This window comes from Cotesia typhae, unplaced genomic scaffold, assembly GCF_013202065.1.
Source record: "Cotesia typhae breed Kobodo isofemale line unplaced genomic scaffold, CoteBio_Ctyphae contig_413, whole genome shotgun sequence".
In the NCBI taxonomy this organism is placed as follows: domain Eukaryota; kingdom Metazoa; phylum Arthropoda; class Insecta; order Hymenoptera; family Braconidae; genus Cotesia; species Cotesia typhae.
Window position 1 is genome coordinate 858154 of NW_027423750.1, and position 26924 is coordinate 885077.

The 26924-nt window shown below is 28.0% G+C and overlaps 5 protein-coding genes and 1 long non-coding RNA gene across 10 annotated transcripts; 3 read left to right on the forward strand and 3 right to left on the reverse strand.

The window, feature by feature from the left end:
• Window positions 1-3556, reverse strand: Def8 (differentially expressed in FDCP 8 homolog). 2 transcript variants are annotated; one of them, XM_074243771.1, is made up of 7 exons: window positions 3430-3556; window positions 3152-3347; window positions 2543-2834; window positions 2046-2216; window positions 1269-1510; window positions 716-951; window positions 1-268 (listed from the first exon to the last, which is right to left on the reverse strand). In XM_074243771.1, exons 2-7 carry the CDS (start codon window positions 3338-3340, stop codon window positions 94-96), a joined length of 1305 nt encoding a protein of 434 aa, XP_074099872.1. In that variant the 5' UTR covers window positions 3341-3347; window positions 3430-3556; the 3' UTR covers window positions 1-93. The 2 variants fall into 2 exon arrangements, with proteins under 2 accessions (XP_074099872.1, XP_074099871.1); XM_074243770.1 differs by having other exon boundaries at window positions 3152-3481.
• Window positions 3472-8545, forward strand: LOC141527815 (uncharacterized). Its single transcript, XM_074243479.1, has 4 exons — window positions 3472-3496; window positions 4818-5356; window positions 5874-6692; window positions 7658-8545. Exons 1-4 carry the CDS (start codon window positions 3472-3474, stop codon window positions 8309-8311), a joined length of 2037 nt encoding a protein of 678 aa, XP_074099580.1. The 3' UTR covers window positions 8312-8545.
• Window positions 8546-8951: 406 nt separating this feature from the next.
• Window positions 8952-11508, forward strand: LOC141527928 (uncharacterized). Of its 4 annotated transcripts, XM_074243691.1 has the most exons (4): window positions 8952-8986; window positions 9144-9337; window positions 9685-9764; window positions 10038-11508. In XM_074243691.1, exon 4 carries the CDS (start codon window positions 10050-10052, stop codon window positions 11256-11258), a length of 1209 nt encoding a protein of 402 aa, XP_074099792.1. In that variant the 5' UTR covers window positions 8952-8986; window positions 9144-9337; window positions 9685-9764; window positions 10038-10049; the 3' UTR covers window positions 11259-11508. The 4 variants fall into 4 exon arrangements, with proteins under 4 accessions (XP_074099792.1, XP_074099789.1, XP_074099793.1 ...); XM_074243688.1 differs by lacking the exon at window positions 9685-9764 and having other exon boundaries at window positions 10038-11503; XM_074243689.1 differs by lacking the exon at window positions 9685-9764 and having other exon boundaries at window positions 8968-9031; window positions 10038-11503.
• Window positions 11509-11624: 116 nt separating this feature from the next.
• On the forward strand, window positions 11625-16349 carry LOC141527926 (phenoloxidase-activating factor 2-like). Its single transcript, XM_074243686.1, has 6 exons — window positions 11625-11753; window positions 12655-13022; window positions 13382-13699; window positions 14310-14578; window positions 15066-15229; window positions 15779-16349. The coding sequence occupies exons 1-6, from the start codon at window positions 11739-11741 to the stop codon at window positions 15965-15967; spliced, it is 1323 nt and encodes a 440-aa protein (XP_074099787.1). The 5' UTR covers window positions 11625-11738; the 3' UTR covers window positions 15968-16349.
• On the reverse strand, window positions 12312-13501 carry LOC141527933 (uncharacterized). Its single transcript, XR_012479264.1, has 4 exons — window positions 13397-13501; window positions 12970-13025; window positions 12660-12874; window positions 12312-12576 (listed from the first exon to the last, which is right to left on the reverse strand). It is a non-coding gene; the product is annotated as an uncharacterized LOC141527933 (long non-coding RNA).
• Window positions 16350-16493: 144 nt separating the features above from the next.
• Window positions 16494-26799, reverse strand: LOC141527924 (E3 SUMO-protein ligase RanBP2). The gene is made up of 4 exons (XM_074243684.1): window positions 26598-26799; window positions 24708-25695; window positions 17254-24032; window positions 16494-16782 (listed from the first exon to the last, which is right to left on the reverse strand). The coding sequence occupies exons 1-4, from the start codon at window positions 26667-26669 to the stop codon at window positions 16591-16593; spliced, it is 8031 nt and encodes a 2676-aa protein (XP_074099785.1). The 5' UTR covers window positions 26670-26799; the 3' UTR covers window positions 16494-16590.
• Between the last annotated feature and the right edge of the window lie 125 nt (window positions 26800-26924).

Below are 26924 nucleotides of genomic sequence, written 5' to 3' on the forward strand. Positions count from 1 at the left end.
TTAATTATAAAAAAAAAAATCAACGTTTAATATATGCAATTATGTAAAATTGATAACAATAAAAAATTAGCTATCAATATCATCTTCTTTATTTTAATCATTATTTGTTGAGCGTCTTTTTTCAATTCGTGCGCACTTTGGGCAACAGTGATTTCTTTTGAACCAACAAGCTCGGTGGTGGACGGTATTGCATTGCTGACATAAAATGACACTTGGATCCCATGGATATATTACTTCATTATTGCCACAAATTTCACATAAATGCCCACTAAAAAATTATTTCACTTTAGCTAGGTTGTGCCAATGAGAAAGCGAATCGATAAATCGCAAAAAATTGGTCAGTGAAGAAAGACCAGATATTTGCCTACATTATAGTTTACATTGCAACTGTCTTAAATGTTTTTATTTTTTTATTAATAATTTAAATCTTAAGAATTTTTTCAATAATGAAATAAAATATTCAAAAAATTATTATATTACCAATAAAGTTAATTTCTTATGAAAATTTATTTAACAAATAAATTATGGCAAAAAAATTGACATGTAGAAATTTTAAAAAATTAAAAATGCAATTTTTTTTAAATAATTTTTTTGGAACAATTTTATTTATTTAAGAAAATTAAAAATTAAATTGTCAAGCATTGCATTTTAAGCATTTAATAAATAAATAAATAAACAATCGAATTTTTTTAATTTTAATAATTAAAATACTCACCGGGCTCGACATAATTCACATGATTCAGTAATATGCTCCCTCATTAAATCGTAAGCTCCACGAATTTCATCCATCAACACTCCGTTTTGAAAATCAACTAGATCTTTTATTGAATAATTACCAGAATTTTCAATCATATGAGTACGTAATCCAATACGCCATGGTAATCCTTGTATATCAGCTTCCGGGCAAAATACTAAATATTTTTTCATCATTTGTAATTCTTCACGTAATTTCTGAAATAAATAAATAATTAATTTATTTATTTATTTATTTATTAAATATAATATACTGAGAAAAAATTTATTTTTTAAAAAATTGACAAGAAATAAATTTATTAAAAAAAATTTTTTTTGATAAAATTTTTTTAAGAAAATTTTAAAAATTTTTATCCAAAATTATTCTTTCCAAATCTAAAAAGATTTTTTTTTAACAAGAAAATTGCAATAAAAAAATTTTATTTCTTCTTCTAAGAATTAAAATTTTTTAAAAATTAAAAAAGAAATTTTTTCTCTCAAAAAAATGTAATTATAAAAAATTAAAAATTAAATACTTTTATAAGCGATAGATCAGGTACTAATTCAAATAATTTAGGATTTAATTCTTCTAATAAAAGAACAGGACGTTCATTTAATAATTGTAGAAGCTGTGCTGCTAATCTGCTAACACGCTTAGGCTCCATATCCCAATTTCTTATCACTCTTGCAGGAATCACAGCCATTGTATTCCAATGACAACGCTGGCAATAATACAAGCCTGTATAATCACAGAGTCGTGGTTCTACCCAAGCAGATTCTGAAATTTAAATTTTATAATTAAGTATAAATAAATAAAATAAATAAAATTGTATAATTGATAAATTATGTAGATATTTTTGGTATTAATTTAGTTTGAAAAATTTTTATTTAATAATTTGAATACCTGGTTGTTTGAAAGGACTGCCAAAACATGGTAATGACAATCCTTTTATTGCAGCTTGGAATTAAAAATAATTATTTTTTATATAATCAAAATATTTTTTTCCTTATTTGATTTTTTAATATGAAAAATTATTTAAGTGTTATTATTATTATTATTATATAATAAATAATCATGTTTTTTTAATATTACAATTATGTTCTGTAGTAAAGTGAAAGGTAGAATTATTCATTTTTTAATTTATTTTTCAATTGCTTTTTTTTTGGTTACAAAATTGAATTGATATAATTATTAAAAAAAAAAAAAAAAAAAAAAAAAAATGTTATTTTATAAATTTGATCTCATTTAAAAATTGAATAATTCTTAATTATACTTTTAAATTTTTTTAGAAAAGTATAAAAATGTAACCTACTAAATGTTAAACGAGTATGACATTCAGCACACTTATATCCTTGAGCTGATAGACCTTTTTCAGGGCATATTTCTTTTGTAAAAATATAACCACCGGCTTCACTGGCTAACACGTGAGCGCAAACACGTCTTATGTCGGTGATACATTTCCAATGACAAGAAAAACCGCAATCTAGAATTATTAAAGTATAAAAATTTTAATATTATTATTTAATTAGTTTTTATATAAGTTTAAATTAATTTAATTAATTTAATATAAATAATTTTAATTAATTAAAAATTTAATCAAGTTTTAGAAGAAATATTAATTACTAAAATTAGCCGACGTTTAAATTACAAGTTAAATATTTAAAAAAAAATTGCACATATAATTTTTCAAAATTTTCTATAAGAGGGATTTTTTAGTAATAATTTTTTTATATAAAAAAAATTATAAAAATTATCATATTTCGGCTAATTTTAATGAAATATTAAGAAAAAAAAAAAAATAATAATTACCATTACACATGTACCAAGATTGTAACATCATCCAGATAGTACCACTGCAATGGTCGCAGTAAAGAGGCCCAGTGCTCGGAATCTGATATTTTTGTGGTACCAAGTGATGACCTAAAATAACTTGCGTTTCAAATAAATTAAAATCTGATGATTCTCGTAATTCTTGGGCACGTAATCTCAGTTCAATTAACCGTCTAACAAGCCATTTACGTTCATCAGTACATTCTTGACTATCTAATATCATTTGTTTACACTTTTCAATCATTTCATTGAGATCCTCTTGCGTTGCGGTCTGTAAATAAATTTAATGAGCATAAAAAAAATCAAAAGTAAATTTTTTTATTAATTAAATTTAATCAAAAAAATATTTTATTAATTTTTTAATTGTGTGCAATTATTATTTTTATTTTTTTATTTTTTTATTTTTTTTTTTTTTTTTTTGTAATAATTTTTTATTAATATTTAAATCAGCTGACAACTGTCAATTTTTTTAAAATCAATTAAAATAAAAAAAAACTATTTAAAAAATTTCCACTAATAATTTTTTTTTTAATTTTTACAAGTGAAATTTTTTAATATAATTTTTAATAAAAAAAAATAGTTTCTTACCTTGGATAAAGATAACAAAGATTCAACAGATTTCAAACTGAATGGTACATTAATTTTACCTTCAGAATTATCATCGATATCATGAGTAACATTATCAGACACTGAAGATGATGGAGTTGATCCAGTTAAACTATTGCTATCATAGTTAAGATCTGAACTATTGCTTGTGTTTATTGATGATTCTGCCATTTTTAAACTTGTAAATAAATATCACCAAAAAAAAAAATTAATAATATATTTTTAACTATTTACAAATAATTATTATTATTATTATTTACATTTAATGTGACTTGTTATTAAATCAACCACTGGACAATAACATGACCATGAGACACAAGTTGACAAGTTCATTTTTCTACTGTGAAGTTAGCGTTTTTTTTTTTTAAGAACCTGAACACAGCTGATAGTAAATTCGATTGTTAATATCGATTGTTTCTATAACAATGAAGTCAGCTGACAGCTGTCAATTTTTTAATTTTTGTAACAAGTCAATTACAATTAAAAAAATGCTTAATTATTGATTATTAATTAATTATTAATTGTTTTTAATATCTGTCAACTTGTGTAATAAAATTTTCTACAGTGAAAAAAATTCAACATGAGAAAATAAAAATTATTAGTGGAAATTTTTTTAAGTGATTGATTTATTAGAAAAATTTTAAAAATTTGTAATGGAAAGAAAAAAAAAAAAATATGTATATATATATATAAATTCGTTACAAATTTACAAATGTCAGCTGATTTCAGTGTTATAAATTTTTAGATTGTTGCAATTAATATATTATTAAAGAAATTTAGTAAAAAAAAATTTATAAGTCGCAAATAAACAAATAGTAAGTGAAAATTTTTAAAAATAATTTTTTAATATAATTAATTTGTTATTTTTTTTTTTTTTTTTTTTTTTTTTTTTTTTTTTAAGGGAATCACGTGAAGTACAAATTTTTAAAAGTTCCTAAAAATTTGTAAATTCAATCTACAAAGCCTAATAATTAATAAATAAAAAAATTAAAAAACAGTAAGTAAGGCAAAAAAAATTGACATTTAGAAATTTAAAAAACTACAAATGCAATTTTTAGAAATAATTTTTAGAGCAAATTTTAATTGTTAAAAAAATTAAAAATTGTCGTGACAGCTAACTTTAAGTCATTTTTTTTTAATTATTAAATTACAACTAAAAAATTTTTTTTAATAATTGCACTGACAGTTTTTCAAGTTTTTACAATTAAAAAATTTTTTTATTATTTCGCAACAATTTTTTTAATAAAAAAAAATTCTAAAAATTTTTTCTAAAAATAATTAACCAAAAAATTTATTAAAAAAATTTTTTTTTTACAACAGGTGTCAAAAATTGATAAATTATAATTTTCACCTTGAACTAAATCTTCCAGCATTTTTTAATAAATAATGATAATTTTAACTTAGTAATTATCATTAGTCTATCTTATCAATTTTTTTTAATGTACTAATTCTCTAAATTTGTACGTCAATATAAATTTTATCTTTCTGATCATAAACGTGTTAAAAAAATCACGTTTTATTCCCGGAAAAAAATGATAATCAGTCATACTTCTGCCTCAACGTGAAATACAGTTAAAAAATTTCATAAAAATGTTTTCCATGGCTACAAAAAATTTGCTAATCTTCATTAAAATTTTATTTATTGCAGAACAAGTGAGCAGTAAAATAATTCCGTTTGAAAAATTATCTCTCGGCGATACAGTGGATAAAAAAAACTTCGAAGAAACATCTGCTGTAGTCTATGGAAACATTATCAACTTCAATGAAGAAATACCGTCCATCATTAACTCTTTAACAAAATCTGTTAAAAATCTTCCAACGTGGTCATCAGCACAATTCACATGTTCAAACCCTTTGAACTCGCTTTTTGAAGATTCTGTTGAAGATAAAATCTTGTTTAAAAAATTCGACAAGCTGAAACTCAATTATCAATTATTTAAGGTTGATAAAAAATATTTAAATAATAATCACATATGCTTACTTTTCGAGTTGTGTAAATCTGAGAAACAAACCTACGAAAAATTCGTTGATTTCTTTCAAGAAAAATTTTTTGATAAATATTATGATGATTATTATTGGTATCATGATAATCGTCACAAAGGAAAACATATTGAGATTCTTAAATTTAGCAGAGGCAATGTAACTCATTTTGTATCTACTATTCACAGTGGGGATTGCTTATTTCAGGTATAAAAATTATCATTTTTAATTTATTTTATTTTTTAGTCAGAAAATTTTTTAATTTGTGCTTGATAAATATTTTTTTTTATTGCTGTGATTAGATAAGTTAAAAATAAATCAAGCACATGATTTTTTTTAATTTTTACTTTACTATACTGAAAAGAAAAATTTATTTTTGAAAAAAAAATTATTTTTAAATTTGATATCTTAGCTGAAAAAATATAAAAATTTTTTTTGTTGAAAAAAACATTTTTTTTGGAATAAAATAATTTTAGATAGAAAACTTGAGAATTTTTTTTCAATTTTAATTTCTTCAGCTCATTTTTTTAAAAATAAATTTTTTTCTTCAGTCTAACTTGTAAAATTTTTAATTAAACATTTTTTTTCAATATTTTTAAAATAAAATTAAGTACCAAAATTAAAAAAAAAAAATTTTTTTCTGAAAGAAGAAATAAAATTTTTTAAAATATTTTAATAATAAATTAATTTTTTATTCTAAACTAATAAATATTTAAAATTTCAGATTTTTATCTTCAATACTGAACCGGAAAATACTCCAGAAAAAATAGATTATTTAAAAAAAACGCCAGAATACACAAGTAAAATAGTGATGGCGAGTGACAACCATATCCTTGAAGAATCACTAACATACTACTTAAATTCTTCAGATAATTTTTTATTCAATTTTCCAAATTTTCCATTAAAAGAAAAGAGTGATATCTTAAACTATTTATCACTTGATAACATAATGAGCATTGAACTAACTGCGCTACCAAAATTGCCAAGGTCATTAGAGTTTAAAGAAGATAAAATTGAATCGCCAAAAGAACGATCAAATTTGGTGAAGCTACAACCGGGTGATAGCTTCAATATCAATGATCTGGAGTCAGACTCAGTATTGAAAAGTAGAAATATGCTGGATTTTAAAATTTTTGACTTACTAAAATACAGCAACCCGGAGAGACTTGAAATAACAAATTATTCCGACATAATTATGGAGAAGTCATCGTTATCTTGTCGAGAATTTGTAACACAGTTCTATGGCGATGTTAATGAGAAGAATATTGAGAGATTAAAACCTTTCGATTGCTTGCTTGAAGAAAAATCTTACGGGATTGATGAAAAATTTTTTAATGAAAATTATACACGCGCTGAAATAAAAATCTGTCTGGTTGTTGAAGAACAAAAAACGGGGATTGATCCTTATGAAATTGTTTATTTAAATGAAAAGTCTATTGACTTGGATTATAATATTTTTGAAAATGAAAATGTACTGAGGTTTCAAAAAAGTAATGAAACTCATTATGTTTCGTCGATTCAATTCGGTGACTGCTTATATCAGGTAAAATTAATTTATATAATTTAATTAGACCATAATTTTATTTTATTTTAGTCACAAAAATTAAGGGATGTAAAAAAAAATTTTTGGGTGATTTTCAACGAGCTGTAACTCCGAAGAAAATGATCGTACAACAAAAAATAAAAAAGCAAATTGTAGCTCCAAGTGTTTAGTTTTCAGATATGATCATGAAAATTTTTTATCATGTTCGGGTCTGGAGAAATCCTAAGAAAACTACAAAAAAAAATTTTCCAAATTTTTTCTCGTCTTAAAAAAAATCTACGGGCTTAAAAAAAATTTTTTTCCATTATTTCGCTGAAAAGCTTTTTTAGAAAATTTAATGCCCTTTAATTTGACGTAATCAAAAAGCCTGTACGATGATTTGCCGCGGAGTTATCGTCAGTCAAAGCAAAAAAGTACTTTTTCACTTTGATAATCAATAACTCTGGAAATAATGATCGTATAGGAAATCGAAGGACGGTTTTTAAAACTACACGATATTCTCTGTAAGATACCGTGAATAGCTTTTGTCAAAAAAATTTTTTTTTCAATTGAAAACTTTAACTGAAAAAATGACAAAAATTTGCATAATTAAAGATATTTGGATAACTTGGTATAACTTTGGATAAAATGGATGAACAAAGGATTAATTCGGTAATTTTTCAACCTCTTAGTGTCCCCTAAAATCCCTGAAAAATTCAAAGCGCTGCGATTTTTTTTTCATAGTGCCCCGAAGCTTCAAATTCTTTGTTTTTCCAAAAATCACCATTATGAGCAATTTTTTGATTTTTATTCATTTCTTCAATGAAAAAAATTTTTTTCTCAAAAATCTTTATTTTTCAATCTCAAACGAAATTAATTTTTCAAGAAATTTGAAAAAAAAATTTTAATTTTTTTTTTTTTTTTTTTTTTTTTTTTTTTTTTTTCCATAAATTTAGACACTAATATTGTAAAAATTTTTTTTTCAGGCATTAGTATACAATTCTGATGAAGAAAAGCCCATTTATAAAGGAAAAATATTGTCTGCTAGCAAAAATAGTGATCTTGAAAAAACTATTGAAGATTACTTAAACAGTGATAGTAAAATTGATAGTCTTCATGATATTTATTCCAACGAAAAATTAAAAACTGAAATAATTAAAAAATTAAATAAAGAAGCGGTTGTAAATATTGATTTACGATCGATTTACAAAAAGCGCTCTCGACCACTATTAACTCTAAGTGAATATAATAATTTAGAAAAAAATTCATCAGAAAATTTAGCTATTAAGAACTCTGAAGTATCACAAGAATTATTGACTGCAATTTTTAAAAATTTGTCCGAGCCAAATGAAGCTTTTAAAACTTTTACACAAGACATATTTACAGTAATGTTTAAAAATATGTCTCAAGATTTATTTCCTGGAGCGTTAAATAATTTATCCACTGAAACTCCAGATGATTTACTATCTGATGCTTCTAAAAATTCATCAAAAGAATTATTAATTGATACTTTTAATAATTTTTTACCGAGTTCTAGTACAGAAACTTTAGAGGAGACAAATTCATCAAATTCAATGCAACCTTCATTACTAAATATAGTATTAATTTTAACAGCTGTCTTATGTATTATTAATTATTAATAGCATTTTAATTAACAAATTCGAAAAATTTTTAGATGTTGCAATTTTTATCTTTAGAATAAATTTTTCAAAATTATTTTATGTAGATTTAAAACAAGATTAAATTTGTAAATTAATTAATGTTGTTTATAAAAATTAAGTTATTGATAAATTTATCTGAAAAATTAATAAAATTATGTATAAATAATTAATAATTAAGAAAATATTTGAACATAAATCAAAATTATTGGAATCATAATTACAATGCCTGAAAAAAAAAAAAAAATAAATAAATAATTGACAGTATTGTTTTGTTTTTTGATAAAAATCAGTAATTAAATTTTGTTGTGTTGATGTATTATTAACTGATTTTAAATTTTACTATTTTTTATTATTTTATCTGACTATTATTTTTATAACTTATCAAAGATTAATATATATTATTAAATTAAAATTGTTAACTTTTTTGAATTTTTAATAAATATAGAAAAATACTTATTTTCATAAAGCAATCATTGTTATTTTTTTTTTTTTTTTAATAAATCAAATTAATAACTATAATATTACACCTGACGTAGATTAAACTTTTCAAATTTTTCAGCGCATGCGCGCCTAATACTTTTTTCGCAGCACACAAAACTTTCGTTGTTGCCATAGCTTTATTAACGTATCCCTTCCTCGGCTACTCTGGTCTAGGTAAATTTTTCATTACTTATTAATAAATATCTGTGAAACTTTGTGGTAATTATCAATGAAATTATTTTAAAAAAATTGTTTAGTTGTTAGTTAACGTTACTCTAGTTTTTTAAAAAAATCCCTAAGAAAAATTTCTGATATATAAAAATGTTTGTAGGTAAACTTTTGGATATACCGTATACCGTAATGTATAAGAGCGTTCAAAACTCGGTAACTTTGAAATTAAATATCTCTGAAATTAGATGGTCAAAAATTTTCAAATTGCGCCAATCGATGCAGAATTATATGAACAATTAATCTGCCAAAATTTTTTAAAAAATCCTAATAAGAAAACAACTCTGGTGTTTGGAGGTTAGTTTCTAAAATTAATATTTATTAATTAATATTCATATATAATACTTAAGTCAGCAGTCAGCTGTTAATTTAAAAAATTTTTTTAATAAATAAATTACATTAAAAAAATGCTTCCAAAAATTTTCACTTGCAATCTTTATTAATTTTTACATGTGAAACTTTTTAATAATAATTTAATTCCTGTAAATATCTAAAAAAATTTTTATATCTGTCAACTTCTGTGTCATTAATATTCACATAAATCATAATTAAAAATTATGCTTATGATATATTAATTGTATTTGTTAATTTAAATTGACAACATTTTTTTTTTTTTTTTTTTTTTTTTTTTTTTTTTTTTTAAGGTAATAAAAGTATTCCTAAATAAATTACTAAATATTTTATAAAGTACTGTGTTTTGATGAATATTTAACATTTTTATGAGGTATTTATTTAAACTTTTATAAATTAATTAATGTCGTTTTTTTTTTTTAATTAAGGTAAATGCACCAATTATTGACCGATTAAGGTTTTCTTTTTTTTTATTAACCTATTAAAAAACTATTAACTTATCAAAAACAATTTGTAATGGATTTTTTTAAAGTTAAATACTTAATTGATAATAATTAACAACAATTTATAATAAACATAAGTTACTAATTTTATTTTTAAATTAAATCTTTGTAAAAAAAAATTGTTATTTTTTTTTTTTCTTCAGATAATTAAAATAATGAATGACTCAAAACCATTATACTACGATCACATTGATCGAGATAACATTGATCACATTCTAAAAAATGGAATTGACATAAATGCAATTGGAATCTACCATGGTCGCAAAGATTTCACTCTTTTGCACGCAGCTGTTGCTAACTGCGACGAAGAACTAGTAAAATATCTACTGACCAAAAATATAGACATCAACGCAACGACAAATTACAAAGAAACAGCTTTGCACATAGCCGCTGAGCGGGATTTAAATATTGTAAGCTTATTAATCCAGCACGGCGCTGAAATTTCACCGGTAGCTAATTATGGATTGAAGCAATGTTGGACTCCATTGCACTGCGCAATCCGTTATAGGAATGAAGATATTGCTAAATTTTTATTAGAAAAAGGCGCGATATTTAAGACTGAAGAATGCGAATGCATTCTTCACTTCTCTGTTAGATTAGGAATGATTGACATTGTAGAATTATTGTTCAAGCATTTTGAAATTAGATTACCTTGCATTTGTCAAGATGATAATTATCCTTCGCTTCTTTACAGCGCAGTTGAGAATGATCATGAAGAAATAGTCACATTTTTAATAAATAAATACAAAAATGTCCAGACGTTGATTAAAAATGAGTTAATTCTTCATCAAGCTGTGAAAAATAATAATTATAAAATTATTAATGAACTTTTGAACGGAAATGTCGACGTAAATCTTTGTGATAAAAATAAAAAATCTCCACTTGCTGTTGCTGAAAGCACAGCTGTTGCAAATTTAATTAAAAGGCATGTAATTAAATTAAAATTTATTAATTATTATGTCAGTGAAGATAATTTAAAATTAATTCAAGCAGATGAAAAATTAGTTGAGCATCAAAAAAAATGTCTAGATGAAATCAAAATGATGAAAATTGAGAAAATTGGGGACAGTTACGTCACATATTTTGATATTTTTAATAAAAGTATTCATCAATTGTCAATATATATGGCTAATGAAATAATTAGAGGAATTGTTGACAACTCTGATGAAGTTGAAGTACAATTTCCTATTTATGGACCGCTTATTTTTAATCGGTTAAGAGAAGGATTAATTAGGAGAAATTTAATTGATAAAATTGAAGATTTTATTTTTGATGCGCTCTCGGAATTGCCGGATATTTTTGTGAGAGAAATTTTTAGATATTTTAGTAATAATGATATGGAAAAATTGTCTATTTTAATTTGATAAATTTTTTTTTAATTTTTTAATTTACTAAATTTAAATATTTTTTTTTTTTTTTTTTTATATTAAATTAAGAAAAATAAAAAATTCTTCCATTAAAATTTTTCTTGATAAAAAAGAAGTAAATTGGAGCTCGAATATATTTGTAACAAATTTGATAACTGAACTTGAAAATAAAATTAAAAAATTATGTATTTAAATTGATTGCTTATTTTTATATTATTTTTATTGTTGGGGTTTTTTAAACCATTACTCATTCGTTTCAAGTGATACGACAAACAAATCTATCAAAAAATAGAAAAAAATAAAAAAAAAAAAAAAATAAATAAATAAATAAATAAAAAAAGTAACGATTGCTTTTATGTTCGTGTCGCAATTCAGCTGGTAAATTCGGGTGTTGAGGCTTCAGAATCTTCAGTCAGCTTTCGGTCTTCGTTATTTGCGCGTCAATTGGACCTGAAAAAATTTTAGTGAAAAGTTTGAATGAAAAAAAAAATTGTAAGTATAAAAATAATTCGATATTTAAAAGACAAGCTGTGAAATTTTTTTTTTAACTTAGTTTAAAAATAATTTCTTAGTTTTATATAAATAAGCTCTCTATTATTGAGATAGTAAACTAAAAAGTCAAAGTAAAAGCTTTAGATTTATTAAAAAAAATTTTTTTTAAATAATTTTTTTTAGTGAATAAAAATTAATTATAAATTATTTTAAATTAAAAAGCAACAATATTTTTATTTAGAAATAAAAAAATTCCTAATTTTTTGTATTATTTTATTGCAAGTGTTGCAAATTAAAATTTTTCTGCAATAAAAAAATTTTTTTATCAATTTAATTTATAAAATAAAAATTTTAATAAATAAATTATATTTTATTAAATATATAAATAAATTAATTAATTAATTGATAATAATGTTTAAAAAATATTAATTTAATATCTGTAATTTAAAATTAAATATTTTTATTTAAAAAATTTTTTTCTTAAATTAATTTAATTAAATCCAAGACTGTTTGAATAAATTAGAAAGGTAAAAAGATTGATTTTGGATATCCCCAAGCTGACCTTGGGGTTTTCACATCAAATCATATAAGAATGAATTACGTGTTACCTCAATTAGAATTGGTAAAAAATATTCGTTATTTATTTATAAAAACTTTATATAATACTGAATCATTTAGAGATTCAAGGTCAATGTTGTGAAAGGATTTGATTCTGAATTCAATGAAATTTTTTATCACTTGTACCATTTGTTATCAATTGTAGAGAATTTTTTTCTCTATTTTTTTTTTTTTTTTTCAGGCATGACTAAAATAATTAATTACTCTAAAAAAGAAAAAAAAATCTGTAGATTAATTATTAATACTTTTTTTTAACTACTTGTAATCATTTTTAAACATGTAGATTACCATGAAGTGGAAGAAGATACTTTGTATAATTTTTTTAATGGGATTGTCGTCTTCACAATCTCAAATTAGCGGTGTAGATCCTAAAGTACTTATTGAAATATTTGGTACACCACCCCCACAACAAGCTGCTCCGATTCCAACGACCACTAATCGCCCGTCGACGACATTCAGCACCAAAGGCTTAAATGACTTAATTGATGAAGTTTTTGGCACTCCTAAAAGACAAAATTATAAGAATTATCCGGAAAATAATCCGGGAATTAATGTTAATATTCCAGAAAATGATGGTTGTGAATGCGTTAATTATTACTTGTGTTCTAACGGTACAGTTGTTGATGATGGCGTTGGATTAATTGACATCAGGTACTGACAAATTGAAAAATTAAAGTTATAGTTGATTTTTTAATTTATTCATTGATTTTATGGCCTTGGAATTTTTTTTTATAATTTTTATATTAATGAACAAAATTTAATTTATAAATTTTTGATAATTTTTTTAATGAAAAAAATTGTTTAAAAAAAATTTTTGAAAAAATTTGTGCCATAATTTATTTGTTAAAAAATTCTAAAAATTATTAAATATCTCCTAAATTAATTTTAATTTTTTATTTTTAAAATTTCTACGTCAATTTTTTTTAGTGATAATTTATTTGTTAAAAAAATTATTAAAACTATACTAAATTAATTTTTATAAAAAATTACCAACTGTAATTTAATTGTAGACTCGGAGAGAATACCTGTAACAACTATTTAGAAGTTTGCTGTTCACCTTCCGACATCCTGGACCGCGACAAGCGTCTTACACCGCAGCCACAGGTCCGCCGAGGATGCGGACATCGTAATTTCAAAGGTGTAGGTTTTAGAATTACAGGAGCTGAAAATAATGAAGCTGAATTTGGAGAATTTCCTTGGATGGTTGCTGTTTTACGTCCGGATGAAAATTCAGTAAATACTCAAGAAGAAAAAAAATTCTACTATCAGTGCGGAGGTTCTTTAATTCATCCTCGGGCAGTTTTGACAGCTGCGCACTGTGTTAAAGGGTGAGATTAAAATAAATAAACAATATAACAATATTTTTAGTGTGAAAAAAAAATTAATTACAGCTGTTAGAAATTTTTTTTATAATTTTATATCAATAATATAATTATTTAAAAATTACCAGCTGTTTTGACATTAAAATTAGCAGTCAATTGATTATTTTTTAATTTTATTTAACAAAAAAATTTCTTGAAAAAAATTGCATTTTTATTTTTTTTACAATTTTTACATGTGAAATTTTTTTTTTATAATTTTTTATGAAAATTAATGTAGCACATATTTAATAATTTAAAAAATTTTAATTTTTGATTTTTTTTTTTAATAATTAAATTTAAAAAAAAAAAAAAAAAAAAAAAAAAAAAAGCTAACTTCAGATATTAAAAAATTTTTTAGAATTTTATAGCAATTTAATTATTATAAAAAAAATATTATTAAAAAGTTTCACATGTGAAAATTAATAAAAATTACAAGTGAAAATTTTTAAAAGAATTTTTTTATTGCAATTGATTTGTTAAAAAAATTTTTAAAATCAACAGCTGACTGCTAACTTCAGTGTTATAAAAATTAACCAACCTTTTTTTTTTTTTTTTTTTTTTTTTTTTATTATTAAAGATTAAACTCTAGAGATGTAGTCGTAAGAGCCGGCGAATGGGACACTCAAACACAAAGTGAACCACTTCCACATCAAAATCGAGATGTTTCAAGAATTATTATGCACCCTAATTTTAAATCTGGAAATTTACACAATGACTTTGCGGTATTAATTTTGTCAGAAGCGATGGAACAAGCTGAAAATGTTGACGTTGTTTGTCTGCCAGATAAATATGAGATTTTTGACAATACGAGGTGCGTAGCAAGTGGCTGGGGAAAAGATTTCTTCGGTAGGTTTATTAAAAACTTTTACGTTTTTAATTTCTAAATGTTAATATTAATGATACTGAAGTTAGCTGTCAGATGTCAATTATAAAAATTTTAATAACAAATCAATTACCATAAAAAAATGCTTCTAAAAATTGTCACTTATAATTTTTATTAATTTTCACAGGTGGAATTTTTTAATTAAATTGTTTTTTATAATAATTTAATTGCTATAAAATTCTAAAAAAATTTTTAATGTCTGTCAACTTCAGTGTCATTAATATTATCACACTGAAGTTAACAATAAAAAATTCAGTTGTATGAATTCAAAAATTTGACAGCTGTCAGCTAACTTCAGTATCCTTTACTAGATGTGAAGTTGGAAGTTTGTATTTTTTTAACGATACTGAAGTTAGCTGTCAGCTGTTAGTCTTAAAAATTTTTAGAATTTTTTTTTGTTTTAATTTAATTATTGAGAAATTTTTAAAATCAAATTTTATTTTTAATCAGGTAAAGACGGAGAATACCAAGTTGTTCTAAAAAGAGTAGACTTGCCAGCAGTTAATCATGCGGTTTGTCAAAATTCTCTACGTGAGACTAGACTTGGAAAATATTTCCAATTAGATGAAAGTTTTATGTGCGCTGGAGGTGAACCTGGAAAAGACACGTGCAAGGTAAATTAAAAATAGTAATTTTTTGCAATGACATTGTAAAGTTTGCAGTTATTTGACTATTTTTTAATTTTTTTTTTAAATCAATAAATTTTTTCCAAAAAATTGACATGTAAAAAATTATAATGCTGAAGTTAGCCGTCAGCTGTCATTTTTAAAAATTTTAATAACAAATCAATTACAATAAAAAAATTCTTTTAAAAATTTTCACTTGCAATTTTTATTAATTTTCACATGTGGAATTTTTTAATTTAATTTTTTTTTATAATAATTGCATTATTATAAAATGTAAAATAATTTTTAATGTCTACTAACTTCAGTGTCATAAAAAATTTTATAAATTCTAAATGCAATCTTTTTAAAATATTTTTTTTTCATAATTTTTATTGATTAAAAAAATCAAAAAGTCAAATGTCTGCTAATTTTATTTTAGTATTGTCTTCTCACAAAAATTTTAATTATTAGCAATCTTGCAGTCACTATGTGAATTTTGTTTTATTATAAAAGGTCATTTCTTAATTATATAAATTAATTAATATTAAAATTAAACAGGGCGATGGAGGCAGTCCATTAGTCTGCCCTCTCCGTGATGATCCAATTCGGTACTTACAAGCTGGAATAGTTTCTTGGGGCATCGGTTGTGGCGAAAACGGAGTTCCAGGTATCTATGCAAACGTCGCTTATGCACGTAAATGGATTGATCAACAATTAGCAGAAGCTTTTGGAGGATTTACTGGTTAATTTCCTCCAATTTATTTTTTTTTACAGTAAATAATATTTTTAATTGATTAATTATCTAAAAATGTTGAGCAATAAATAATTAAAATAAATAAAATATAGTGCTAAGGAATTCAACACTGCTATTTATTAATTACATACAATGTTAAAAAATTTATCTAACGATTAAACATTTAATTATTTATTCATATACATTTTTTTAATCAGTAATTAACTTTAATTTATTATATCATATCTTAAAAAAAATAATTATAAAATTAAGTTCATTCCTTTTTTTTTTTTTTCCTAACTTTTATTAACTTAAAAAAAAAAAAAAAAAAAAAAAAATTATTTAAAAAAAAAAAAGTACATCACATGTTGAATAAAAAAAAGTCTTATTTTTAATAATGATTCTTGAAATAAAAGAAGATTAAATTTTTTTAATTATTTTCTATTTTATCTTTGAATTTTTTTTCTTATAAAATAAAAAAATAATGGAAATTAAATAATTTTAATTATTTAAATTTACTAACAAGAAGAAATGTAAAAATTGTTTTTTTTTTTTTTTTTTTTTTTTTTTTTCTTGTGATGTAGTTAAAAAAAAAATTTACGTTTTAAATAATAGAAGTGATAGAAAAAAAATTATATTATCTACCCGATGAATAATCCCCGACATCATTTGTAATATCAGCTTGACGAGCATAAACTTGACCGTCTTGGAAGTTCATGAACATTTCTTCTGCCGAGTCTTCGTTTGAAAATTGTGCTTTGAGAGTACGTTGTACCGATGGCTCGAATGCATCATCGATTGCAGTCCATATGCATTCATTTTTGTCGACCTTGGTAAAATAAAATAGAAAAATTTTTAAAATTGTCAAAAATAGCGGAGAAAAAATTTTTTTTCGTGGTTCATTTTACCCCTTTTTTGTAGTTTAATTTCTAACATTTTATCACATGACTATCCTGGAGACAAAATTTTTTTTATTCTTTCAGGAATATAAATTTTTTATAATTATTATAAAGTATAATTAAAATTATTCGAAATTTTTAATAATTAAATTAAAATAAAAAAATTATTTTTTAAAAAATTACACTTACAATTTACAAATTAAATTTTTTAATAATTTTTTCATTAAAAAAAAAAAAAAATTCTAAAAATTTATAAATGTCAGCTAACTTAATTTTAATATTTTTTAATAATAAAAAAAAAATTTACTGATTTTTTCACTTAGGAAAATTTGAATTATCAAAAAAAAATTTTTTCATCCGCCCTTTTTTAATTTTATTAAAAAAAAAAAAAAAATTCTTACCTGCATTTCCGTTTCAATAGTGATAACACAATTACAAATAAGCTCTCCAGACGCAGTCTCAAAAATAATTCTCGCTCCATACAAATCCGAATCATAGAACATTTTAATAAAACCATCAGCCATGGGTTGCCAATCTGCCTCATCTAAATAAAACAACCTAGCATCTCGTTCAAACATCGTGGAGTGTTCATCATCATCTTCATCCTCCTCGTCATGATACTCCTGATACTCATTAGCATCTTCATTATTCCTGGGGGGTCTCTCCCTCAAATTTTTCTGAGCACTCTCGACCGCTTCCTTAAACTCCTTCGTAATCTGCGGATTCTTGAACTTGACCGCCAATTGCTCTAAAACAAGTTCGCCTTCAATAAAATTCATGCCGACCCACATCAAACTTCTGTCCGAAGTCGTCAAAGGTTGGAACTCCAGCTCTGGCGAGATGGAAAAATTACAGACAATTTTGTGGATCTGTTCTCTCCTCAGTAGCAGCCGGTAGGTGCCTTTCTCAACATGATGCAAAAGTTTCATGTCTCCAACGCCTCTTTCCTTCCACTCTTTGGTCTCCGCTTCATACCTGTACAACTTGGCACGGTGGCTGAACAATTTCTCTTCATCCTCTTCCCCAGTCCAAACTTGAATCGCATCAGGCAGCGGAATTATCGGTTCATAATGCGGATCGTACTCCTGTCCATCATTTTCTTCTTCCTGCTCATCCTTGTTTTCTTTATCTTCGTCTTTCTTCACTGTCTTTTCAACTTTGTTAGGTGGAGAAGGCTTGGCACCAAACAGCGACTGTCCAGCTCCAGCAAAAGAAAAATTGGGGTCCGTTTTAAAGCCAACAGGCTGATCAGCTTTGGAAGCTAGGCTGGAAAAGGTCGCAATGTTGTCTGTATTCAAAAAAGCGTTGGATCCATCAACTTTTGGAGCTTCTGATACTTTCGCATCATTATTTGTCGAGCCAAATGTCATGTTAGCTAATTCAAAAACTTTGCCTCCAAATATAGAACTTCCAAAAACAGCCGACGGAGTTGTTGAAGGCGTTGAAAAACCCAGCCCAAAAACTGAGCTAGTTGTCGTTGTTGGAGTTGTTTGAGCCGCTGGTGTGCTGGTGACTGATTTAGCTAGGCTGCCGAAAGACAGTGCACTTGAATCGTTGGCAATTGATCCGAAAATAGAAGATTGTTCAGGTTTAGCTCCAACAGAGTTGGTTCCAAATGTCGAAAATGATGGAGCTGCTTCAGGTTTGCCACTGGCTCCACCAAAGATAGAATTACCTGCTGATACAGTTGACCCAAATGTCCATCCAGGGCTCTGTGATTCTCCGAATGTCTTGTTGAAAGCCTGGCTTTTTCCAAAATTGACAGTCGAAGCGCTGCAGATAGTTTTTCCGCCGAATAAATTTGGTAACTTTTCTGCTGAAGACTCGGAAAAACTTCCAAAACTAAAGCTTGTTTTTTTGTCTTTGTCGTTAGTATTGCCACCGAAAATTGGAGTTGCTCCAAAGGAAGGGGCTGAAGGAGCTCCTCCGAATGAAAATGTTCCTCCAAAAACCATGGAGGTAGTTGTTGGAGCAGATATAGCTTTCAAAGGCGAAGGACTCAATTTTGATGGAGCTAATTTAACATTAAGAGGCGTAGCTGCTGATTTATCAGCTTCTGATTCAGCTTTATCACTTTCAAACAGCGGAACATCTTCTTTACACCCTCGACATCCTTGACAATCTTCTTTTTGTTTATAAGCATAAAAGTTTTCCGGCAGCTGCAATTTTAAAGCCGCATTTTTCTCTTCTTCTGTAACTTTACGCTCATAAACAACTTGAATTTCATTCGCGGCTGATTTTTGGCCTGACGACTCAATTTCGTTATCAGCATCAGCACCTAAATTAGAAATAGCCAAATCAGCAGCTTCCTTAAACTCCCCAGCAATTTCCGGAGTCTTGAACCTGCAAGCGAATTGAGCGTACTCAATTTCTCTATCACTGTAATCAGCCGCGTGCCACATCCAAGTTTTATCATCTTTTTTACAGATCTCCAAGTCTTCAGTGACAAAATGATTAAGACACAGCTTTAAAGTTTGCTCTCGACGCATCACAAACCTGGTTTTTTTATTTTTATCATGCTTAAGAATTTTAAGATCACCTAGCCCGCGTTCTTTCCATTCCTTGGTCTTAGCGTCGTATCTGAACAGCTTAGCACGATGACAGTAAAGAATCTCTTCATCTTCTTCTCCAGTTTTGACGTCAATTTTATCAGGCAGCGGGATTACCGGTGTAAAGTAAACATCCTCGCTCTCAGCAACCTCGTCTTCGCTGACATCACCAGCTCCTGGAGATTTAACAGGGGACTTTGAAAACTGGAAGTCAAATGACTTACCTGGGGATCCAAATGCAAATGTATTAGCTGCTGGAGGCTCAAGTTTCTTACTACCAAACCCAAAATCTTTCTCTGATTTCTGTCCAAACTCGCTGAAATCTAGCGGCTTGCTTTCTGCAGACGCGTCAGTAGCTGATGCTTTAAAACTGAACCCACTGAGACCTTCCTTAGCGGGTTGATTGAAGCCAAATGAAAATCCTGTTGTTGGTGATGATTCTTTCTGATTTTTCAGCATGTCAGTGAATAAACTTGCTGACTGTCCTGTTGTTGCTGTCATACCTTTTGGAATTCCAAAAGTAAACGTTTGTACAGGCACTGTGCTGCTTGATACAACTCCAAGGTCATTAGACTTTGGCTTCACGGGTATTGATGGGTCAACTGGATTGTCACAAGCCACGCAGTAAGAATCGGACTTGGAATTTCGGATGTAACACATTTTACACTCCCAAGTGTCAGGATGTGGCTTGAACAACCCGCCAAATGATTGAGAATTTGAATTAACTGACGTTTGTGCTGAAGAGACTGGCTTCTGAGTGATTGCTGCTGGTACAGGCTCTAAAGGAGCAGTACAAGCTACACAGTGTGTTACTCCAGCGTTATTTCTCGTGTAACAACTGGTGCACTCCCAAGAACCAACAGCTGGCTTGAACATTTCAGACAGCGGCTTAACAGCCATTTTTGAGCCACTGGTAGTCTCAATTATTTCCACAATTTTTCCAGTTTTGGAGATATTTTTCCCGGGAATTTCATTACTGTTTGCCATCAATTTAACCAAGCGATGAATTTTATCGCTAAATTCTTCCGCCTCAGCTGCATTTTTAAAAGACACAGCGTAAGTTTCAAACTTCCCGGATTTATTTGACTCAGTTGAGGCCCAGCAAATTACATTGGAAGCTCCGCTTAAATTCATCACGACAAAATTACTTGTAATTATCTGATTGATGCACAATTTCTGAGTGTCTGATTTTCTCATCAATATTCGCAATTTTCGTGATTTGTCATTTAATAAGAGCATCAAAGAACCTGTTCCACGATCCTTCCACTGTCCTGATTCACCAGAGCTGCGCATCAAGCTGACATTCTTATTAAACAACACAGCTTCGTTGTCTTCATTAATTACCCCAGTAATTTTAGAGCTAGTTGTTGCTGTTACAGAATTCTGAGGCTTTCGCAAAGCAGGTTTATTACTGGAAATATTAGCTCCGGCTTTAACATCTGTCGAAAGAGTTTTATTAAAATTAAATCCACTTGGAGCAGCTGATTCACTTTTACTGAATGAAAATCCAGCAAATGGACTTGGCTTAGACGTTTCTTCTTGTTTTTTCAATTTATTATCACTAACTGGAGTCGACTGAATAATTGGAGCTGAAGAAAATGAAAATCCACCTACCATTATTGATTTATTACCATCTGCTGGAGAATAATTAGCAATTTCTTTAGATAAATTATTTTTATTACCTGAATTAGACTCTTTAATTTTAGGCAGAGACACCAGAACAGATTGTTTAGCTTTATCAAACTCTTCTTTAAACAACTGAGCTTCCTCAACTAATTTAAATTTAATACAAAGCTTTTCCAATCTAACTTGTTCATCAGCGTAATCATTAGCCGCCCAGGTCCAAGCTTTATCATTATTCGGCATGGCTTTAAGCTCCATGTCCGGTGAGAGTAAATGATTAGCACAAATCTTCAATACTTGCTCTCTTCTCATCAACAAACGGACTTTTCCCTCTTTATTTTGCAAAAGTTTGACGTTCCCAACGCCTCTTTCCTTCCATTCCTTCTCAATAAACCTGAATAATTTCGCCCGAGCGCAAAACAGCGTCTGTTCATCTTCCTCACCGGTGGTTACTTTAACTTCAGCGGGAAGTGGAATTATCGGTTGGAAATCCGGGATAGGATCATGCTCAACTTCAACAGCTTCAATTGAGCTATTGTGAGAGCCAGTTGACACCACACTGGTGTTCCTTTCGTTTATTTTGTCGTTATTGCTGCTGTTGAACACAGAATTGCTGAAAATTGATGATAAATTGGAAGATGTCGGGACTTTAGCACCCGTTGGCATTAAGATTTGGTAATTATGCGCAGTACTGGGTGCTTGTGAAGTGACTTTTCGATGCTGGGGAGGAATCACAATGCTCAAAGTTGGCTGAACAACCGGAGCGCTGGTAGGAACAATGTCAGAACTGGTAATTGTCACATTAACAGGCGGCTCTTTGTTCACAGGAACATTCTTGATAGGAGCAGCTTCTTTAGGAGCTAACAACACAGTATTTGGCAAGTCCATGGCAAGTGGTGGGACTGGTATCTGCTGCGGAGTGACTGGGACAATTGTACTGTCATTAAATTGGTTCAGCATTAAATTCGGATTAAATAAGTTTGGCTGGATCATACCTTGTTGGATCATATCCGGGACTTTGGGCACAAGATTGCGGTCTGGAGGATAGAGACCCAGTGGGTACCTCGGCGGGAAGAATTGCGGGAGATTTGGGTCGCTGTACGGCAGTCCTGAGTAATAATTCAGCTGGTTGAACGGTGAATAAGGATAACGTGGTTGGTAGACGTTCGGCTGGATAGGCAAGCTGGTAGGAGTATGCTGATTCACCTGGTTAAACTGAGCCGGCTGAGCCGGCGGAGTCGGGTGAGTTACCGCAGCTTGAACGCTGTAATTAATATCACTGTAGTCTTCTTCGTAATTATAAAGATCATCCTCGAATTGATTAGCACTGGCGGTGCGAGTTTTGGGCTTTTGTTTGGCTTCAAGCCTAAACTCAGCCATTTCTTTCCTCAGCTCCTCAACAATAGACTGCAACTGCCTGTTAGACTCCGTCAAAGCTTTGTTAGACTCCAAAAGGGTCTTCTGCTGGTCCATGACACTGTGGAGAATATTGTCTTTAGTGTAAAGCAGCTGGCGAATTTGAGCGTCAAGGCGCTCCGGACTTGGCCGAGCTTCCATCTGAATTCTGCTTCGAGTAATATCTAATTCCGTGTTTGGATATTGACGCGGTGTACTGGATAATTTTGGAGTTCTATGATTACAGCGGGGAGTTATTACGCTGTGATTAATCGTAGAATTAGCTAATTGTTCGGTAATACTGTGAGCAGACGAGTAACTTTCATCAGAATTATTATCTCCGTCATTTTTAGCGTCGTTCTTCCACAATTCGTCTTCAATGCTCGCCAATCTGCTCCCCAACTCCGCGTTTAAAGGATGGTTTGGATTTATTCCCGGACTGCGCAAGCGATCTAGAGTTAAGTAAAAACAATTTCTTGCTTTTGTTAACATTATATTGTACTGAGATCTAATTGAGGAGGTGATACTTTCTTTCGGCAAGGATTCAATTAATTCATCAGCGAGTTTTTTGTAAATTTCTCCTTGATGGAAAGAAGCTTCAGGACACTTTAAAGACTGAAGAATGTCACTGGCTTGCTCGTAATTTTTATCCCGAATATATTTGCACGCAACTAGAAGCCTGCCTTCTTCTAGAGAGTTGCTGAGCTCTAAATTGTTCATTTCTTTGCCTTGATAGTAAAAAATCCGGGTGTTTATCATCCGGATTTGCTGATTGTTGAGCAATCTTTCGAGCAAAGGAACTGCAGCTGACCAATAGAGCTCGCATCTTGCTTGAATAAACGGCAAATCATTGCTGTCTTTGTCTTTTAATAACTTACAGCGGTACTGGAAAATTCTCGCCAGCTGGACTAAAATATTAGGATGGAGACCGTGACTGCCAATGCAGCGGATTACTTCTAATCCTCGCTGGACTTCCTGGCGGATTTCTCCAATATCACAGCCTAGAATTTCCGACCTTCGATAAATTTTGTAAGTATACATCCACCATTTTTCCTGGGCTGAGCTGCAGAGACTATTCGTTAAGTCTGCTGGTAAAGTTGGCATTCTCTCGGGCGACAATAAGCCATTCTTTTGCTGCTCTTCGACTATTTTAAGCGAGCACAGAATAGTCGCGTTTAAAAACGCTTCAATATCTAAAACTCCTAGGCTGTCAGGAGAAGCTTGGCTTAAATTGTAAACCGACAATTGTAAATTAGGAAATACGTGCGAGTATTCATTGGGATAAGGTCCAAGATCTTCGTTGGATTTTAACCGAGGTTTGTTGACAATTCCTAGCCATACATGATGATGAAGCGAATCTGGGTACACTTCTTTTGACTCTTCGTCATACTGCTTCAATTCGTTGGATGACAACAGCCTCAATGGAGGATTCTGACCCGAATTTTTGATAAAGTATGAACTGAATATTTCGTTAGTCTTGTTAAATATTTTACGATAAATATTTTCACGCCAAGAATTGTTCATGAATTCTTCGATTTTGTCCATCAGTTTTTTGGAATTGTCCCGTGCGTAGTCTTGTAAGACATGAGCAGCTTGACTGCAACGATAGCAACCTAGAGAAACAAAAATTAATATTTAATTGTTGTATATTAATACATAAAGTCATATTAAGATAAAAGCCCCAACTGGTGCGTCTTTGTAAAAATAACAATTAATTTATTAATTAAATAATTAATTACATTAATGAAGACGATACCTATTATAACTTAACGGAACTTTTTTTATTTAATTAATATTTTTTATTTATGAGAGCAATTTTTTTGTAAGCATATCAGAAGTATAAATATTTATTTTTTTAGTCATAAAATTTTTTTTTTCATTTTTAAATAGAGGATCAAATTTTTTTAATTACGAAAGAAATATTGGTTGTATAAAAAAATCTTTAAAATTAAATTTTATAAAAAAAATGTCTTATAATTACCAAAAAATTTAATATGAAAAAATTATAAGACATTTTTTGTATAAAATTAAATTTCTTAATTTTTTTTTTTTTTTAATAATTAATATTTAGTATTTTGAACTGACAGTAATTTTTTTCAATTTTTTAATTAATTAAAATTTAATAAAAATTTGTATGATAGTTATTCTTATTACAGATAATTAAATATATTTAAAAATAATTTAGGGTGTCAATATTTAGATCCCCGTCAATAATTGGGACTTTTACCTTATTTGTTAAGAAATAAATAAAGATTATTATTAAATTAAATTAAATTATATTATGTTACCTTCTTTGCGCCATAAGCTTGCTAGTGTTTTAGAAGAACCTTTCAAGTTAGCAGCCCAGGAGCCAGTCAGGTCTATTGGAGATGTATGAAACGCACTGAGTAACAACGGACTGCTGAGTCGCGCGGTTTCAATCCAGTTTTTTTGCTCGCGCTTTGCTTTACGCAATAAAAGACAGGCTAGATGATAATGAAGCTGGCCCCACATGTGATGGAACATTTGGTCAATGAAGCTAGAGCTTTGATGAGTTTGGTGTTTGACTTCATGGAGCGCAGAATCAAAATTAAGAATAATTTGAGTCGCTTCGGGGATTGTTTTAGCTTTGTCTCCTTCTTTGCAAGATAACGCAGCGAATCTCTCCCAGGATGCAACATAATTAATCCAGAATGATTGGTTGAATTTACTAGTCTCTCTGTAGATTGACAGGACATCTACCAGAGTTTCGTACCACTGGAGATTGTCGCGGTAGATGTAATTACCTTCGGCTTCGACTGCGTGCCGGTAAGCGTCATCAATTCGGTTTTTAGCGATGTAATGCTTCAATAATTTAACGCGCAACATCACGTCTGATGGACGAGTGGATAATTCGGAAATAATTAGACCTTCTAGGTCGTCATCAATTCCAGAACGATCGGACGATAACATTTTCTCTTTTAATTGGAATACTAATTGATGGTGCGGGAATTTTTCCCCTGCTCGGTCCACCCAGTACTTTATGCGGTTGATATCTAAGCTGATATCCACGTCAATTAATAGCTCGCAGACTTTTAAGATCAAGTCATCCTGGCGGGCGTCTAGCTCAAGTGATAGCTGGTATTGTGATAATGCTGGTTCTTTTTGGCCTAACGCTTCGTAAATTTGAGCCAGTAGTTTGTGGGCTCCTGCTGACTCTACTTTTAGTTCGAGATAGTTTGAAACGTATCTACGAGCGGACTCGAAATCACCTACTTGGTAATATAGCTTGGCTATGTTGTAACAGCGGAGGGATCTCTGTGGAATTAAAATTTTTTTATTAATACAATTTAGTAATTTTAAAAATTTAATTCATTTTAAATAAACAATTTGGCATTCACTAAATAATTTTTTAATTATTTACATTTTTTTTAAATATAAACACATTTTTAAGTTACACTCATCGAGAGCTTTCATTTAAGTACCCACATGATATTTTTCATATTTTTATAATTTTATTTAATTTTTAGATGTGACATTTTTTTATTAAAATTTCTTCAAAAAAATTTAATGTTAAAAATTGACATGTCTTTTAATTATTAATGACACTTGAACATTTTTAAATTTTATTTAAAAAAACTTAGCCGAAAATTCAAAATTTTTAGAATTTTTTTATTGAAAAAATTTCAATAAAATAATTAAAAAAAAATTTCACCAGTAAAAAACTATAAGTGTAATTTTTTATAAATATCTTTTTAGTAATTTGTAATTTAATCAATAAAAAAAAAAATCAAAAATTTTCAGTCTGCTAACTTCAGTGTCATTTTTTTTTTGCCATCTTTAATTGTTACAATAATTATCAAATATCGGCTAAATTAATTTTAGCGTCAAAATTTTTATTAAATTAAAAAAAAAATATTTTGATTTAATTTTAGAGATTGAAAAAAATTCTTAAATAAATTGTTGACCTTGACTTGATTCGTAAATAAAAAAGTTTTTTATAATAAATAAATCACAAGAGCCATTTTATAAAATAAAATGACATATTTATCGCAACTAATCTGATAAAAGATTAATAGAATTAATCTGGAAAAAAAAAAATGACTAATGCCGGCATGAAAATTTATTCGAGAAATTACGAAAAAATACCGGAGACATGTTGATAGGCTTATTTACTATATATACGTATATCTATATATACGTAAAATAACCTCACTCACCTCCTTTTCATCAGTGATTTTACGAAACAATTCTTGGACATGACGATCAACAGATGTTTTAGTTCGAAACATCTTGGAACAATCGTATAATTTTATAACATTCAATTATCAAGATTTACTTAGTTTTTTTTTTTAATTATTGAGGTAATTATCGCAATTATTTAAGGACTTTTAACGTTAAAATTCCAACCGTTGATCACACTTGGTTTCAAATGGCGGTTTTTTCTCAGTAAAATTAACATATGCGTAAACCCACTGCGCATTGACTTCACTGCGCAGGCCGCTCTGCGCAGTAGACACTAAATAATTTTAATAAATTAAAAAAAT

Coding starts and splice junctions, on each gene's coding strand:
- LOC141527926 (XM_074243686.1), top strand. Junction 13,023..13,381: donor GTTGGATTAATTGACATCAG/GTACTGACAAAT, acceptor ATTTAATTGTAG/ACTCGGAGAGAATACCTGTA. Junction 15,230..15,778: donor CTGGAAAAGACACGTGCAAG/GTAAATTAAAAA, acceptor AAAATTAAACAG/GGCGATGGAGGCAGTCCATT.
- LOC141527928 (XM_074243691.1), top strand. CDS start 10,050: ATGAATGACTCAAAACCATTATACTACGATCACATTGATCGAGATAAC.
- LOC141527815 (XM_074243479.1), top strand. CDS start 3,472: ATGACCATGAGACACAAGTTGACAA. Junction 3,497..4,817: donor CATGAGACACAAGTTGACAA/GTTCATTTTTCT, acceptor TATTTATTGCAG/AACAAGTGAGCAGTAAAATA. Junction 6,693..7,657: donor TCGGTGACTGCTTATATCAG/GTAAAATTAATT, acceptor TTTTTTTTTCAG/GCATTAGTATACAATTCTGA.
- Def8 (XM_074243771.1), bottom strand. CDS start 3,340: ATGGCAGAATCATCAATAAACACAAGCAATAGTTCAGATCTTAACTAT. Junction 952..1,268: donor CTGATCTATCGCTTATAAAA/GTATTTAATTTT, acceptor TATTTATTTCAG/AAATTACGTGAAGAATTACA. Junction 269..715: donor TGTGAATTATGTCGAGCCCG/GTGAGTATTTTA, acceptor ATAATTTTTTAG/TGGGCATTTATGTGAAATTT.
- LOC141527924 (XM_074243684.1), bottom strand. CDS start 26,669: ATGTTTCGAACTAAAACATCTGTTGATCGTCATGTCCAAGAATTGTTT. Junction 25,696..26,597: donor AAATCACTGATGAAAAGGAG/GTGAGTGAGGTT, acceptor TTAATTCCACAG/AGATCCCTCCGCTGTTACAA. Junction 24,033..24,707: donor AAGCTTATGGCGCAAAGAAG/GTAACATAATAT, acceptor TTGTTTCTCTAG/GTTGCTATCGTTGCAGTCAA.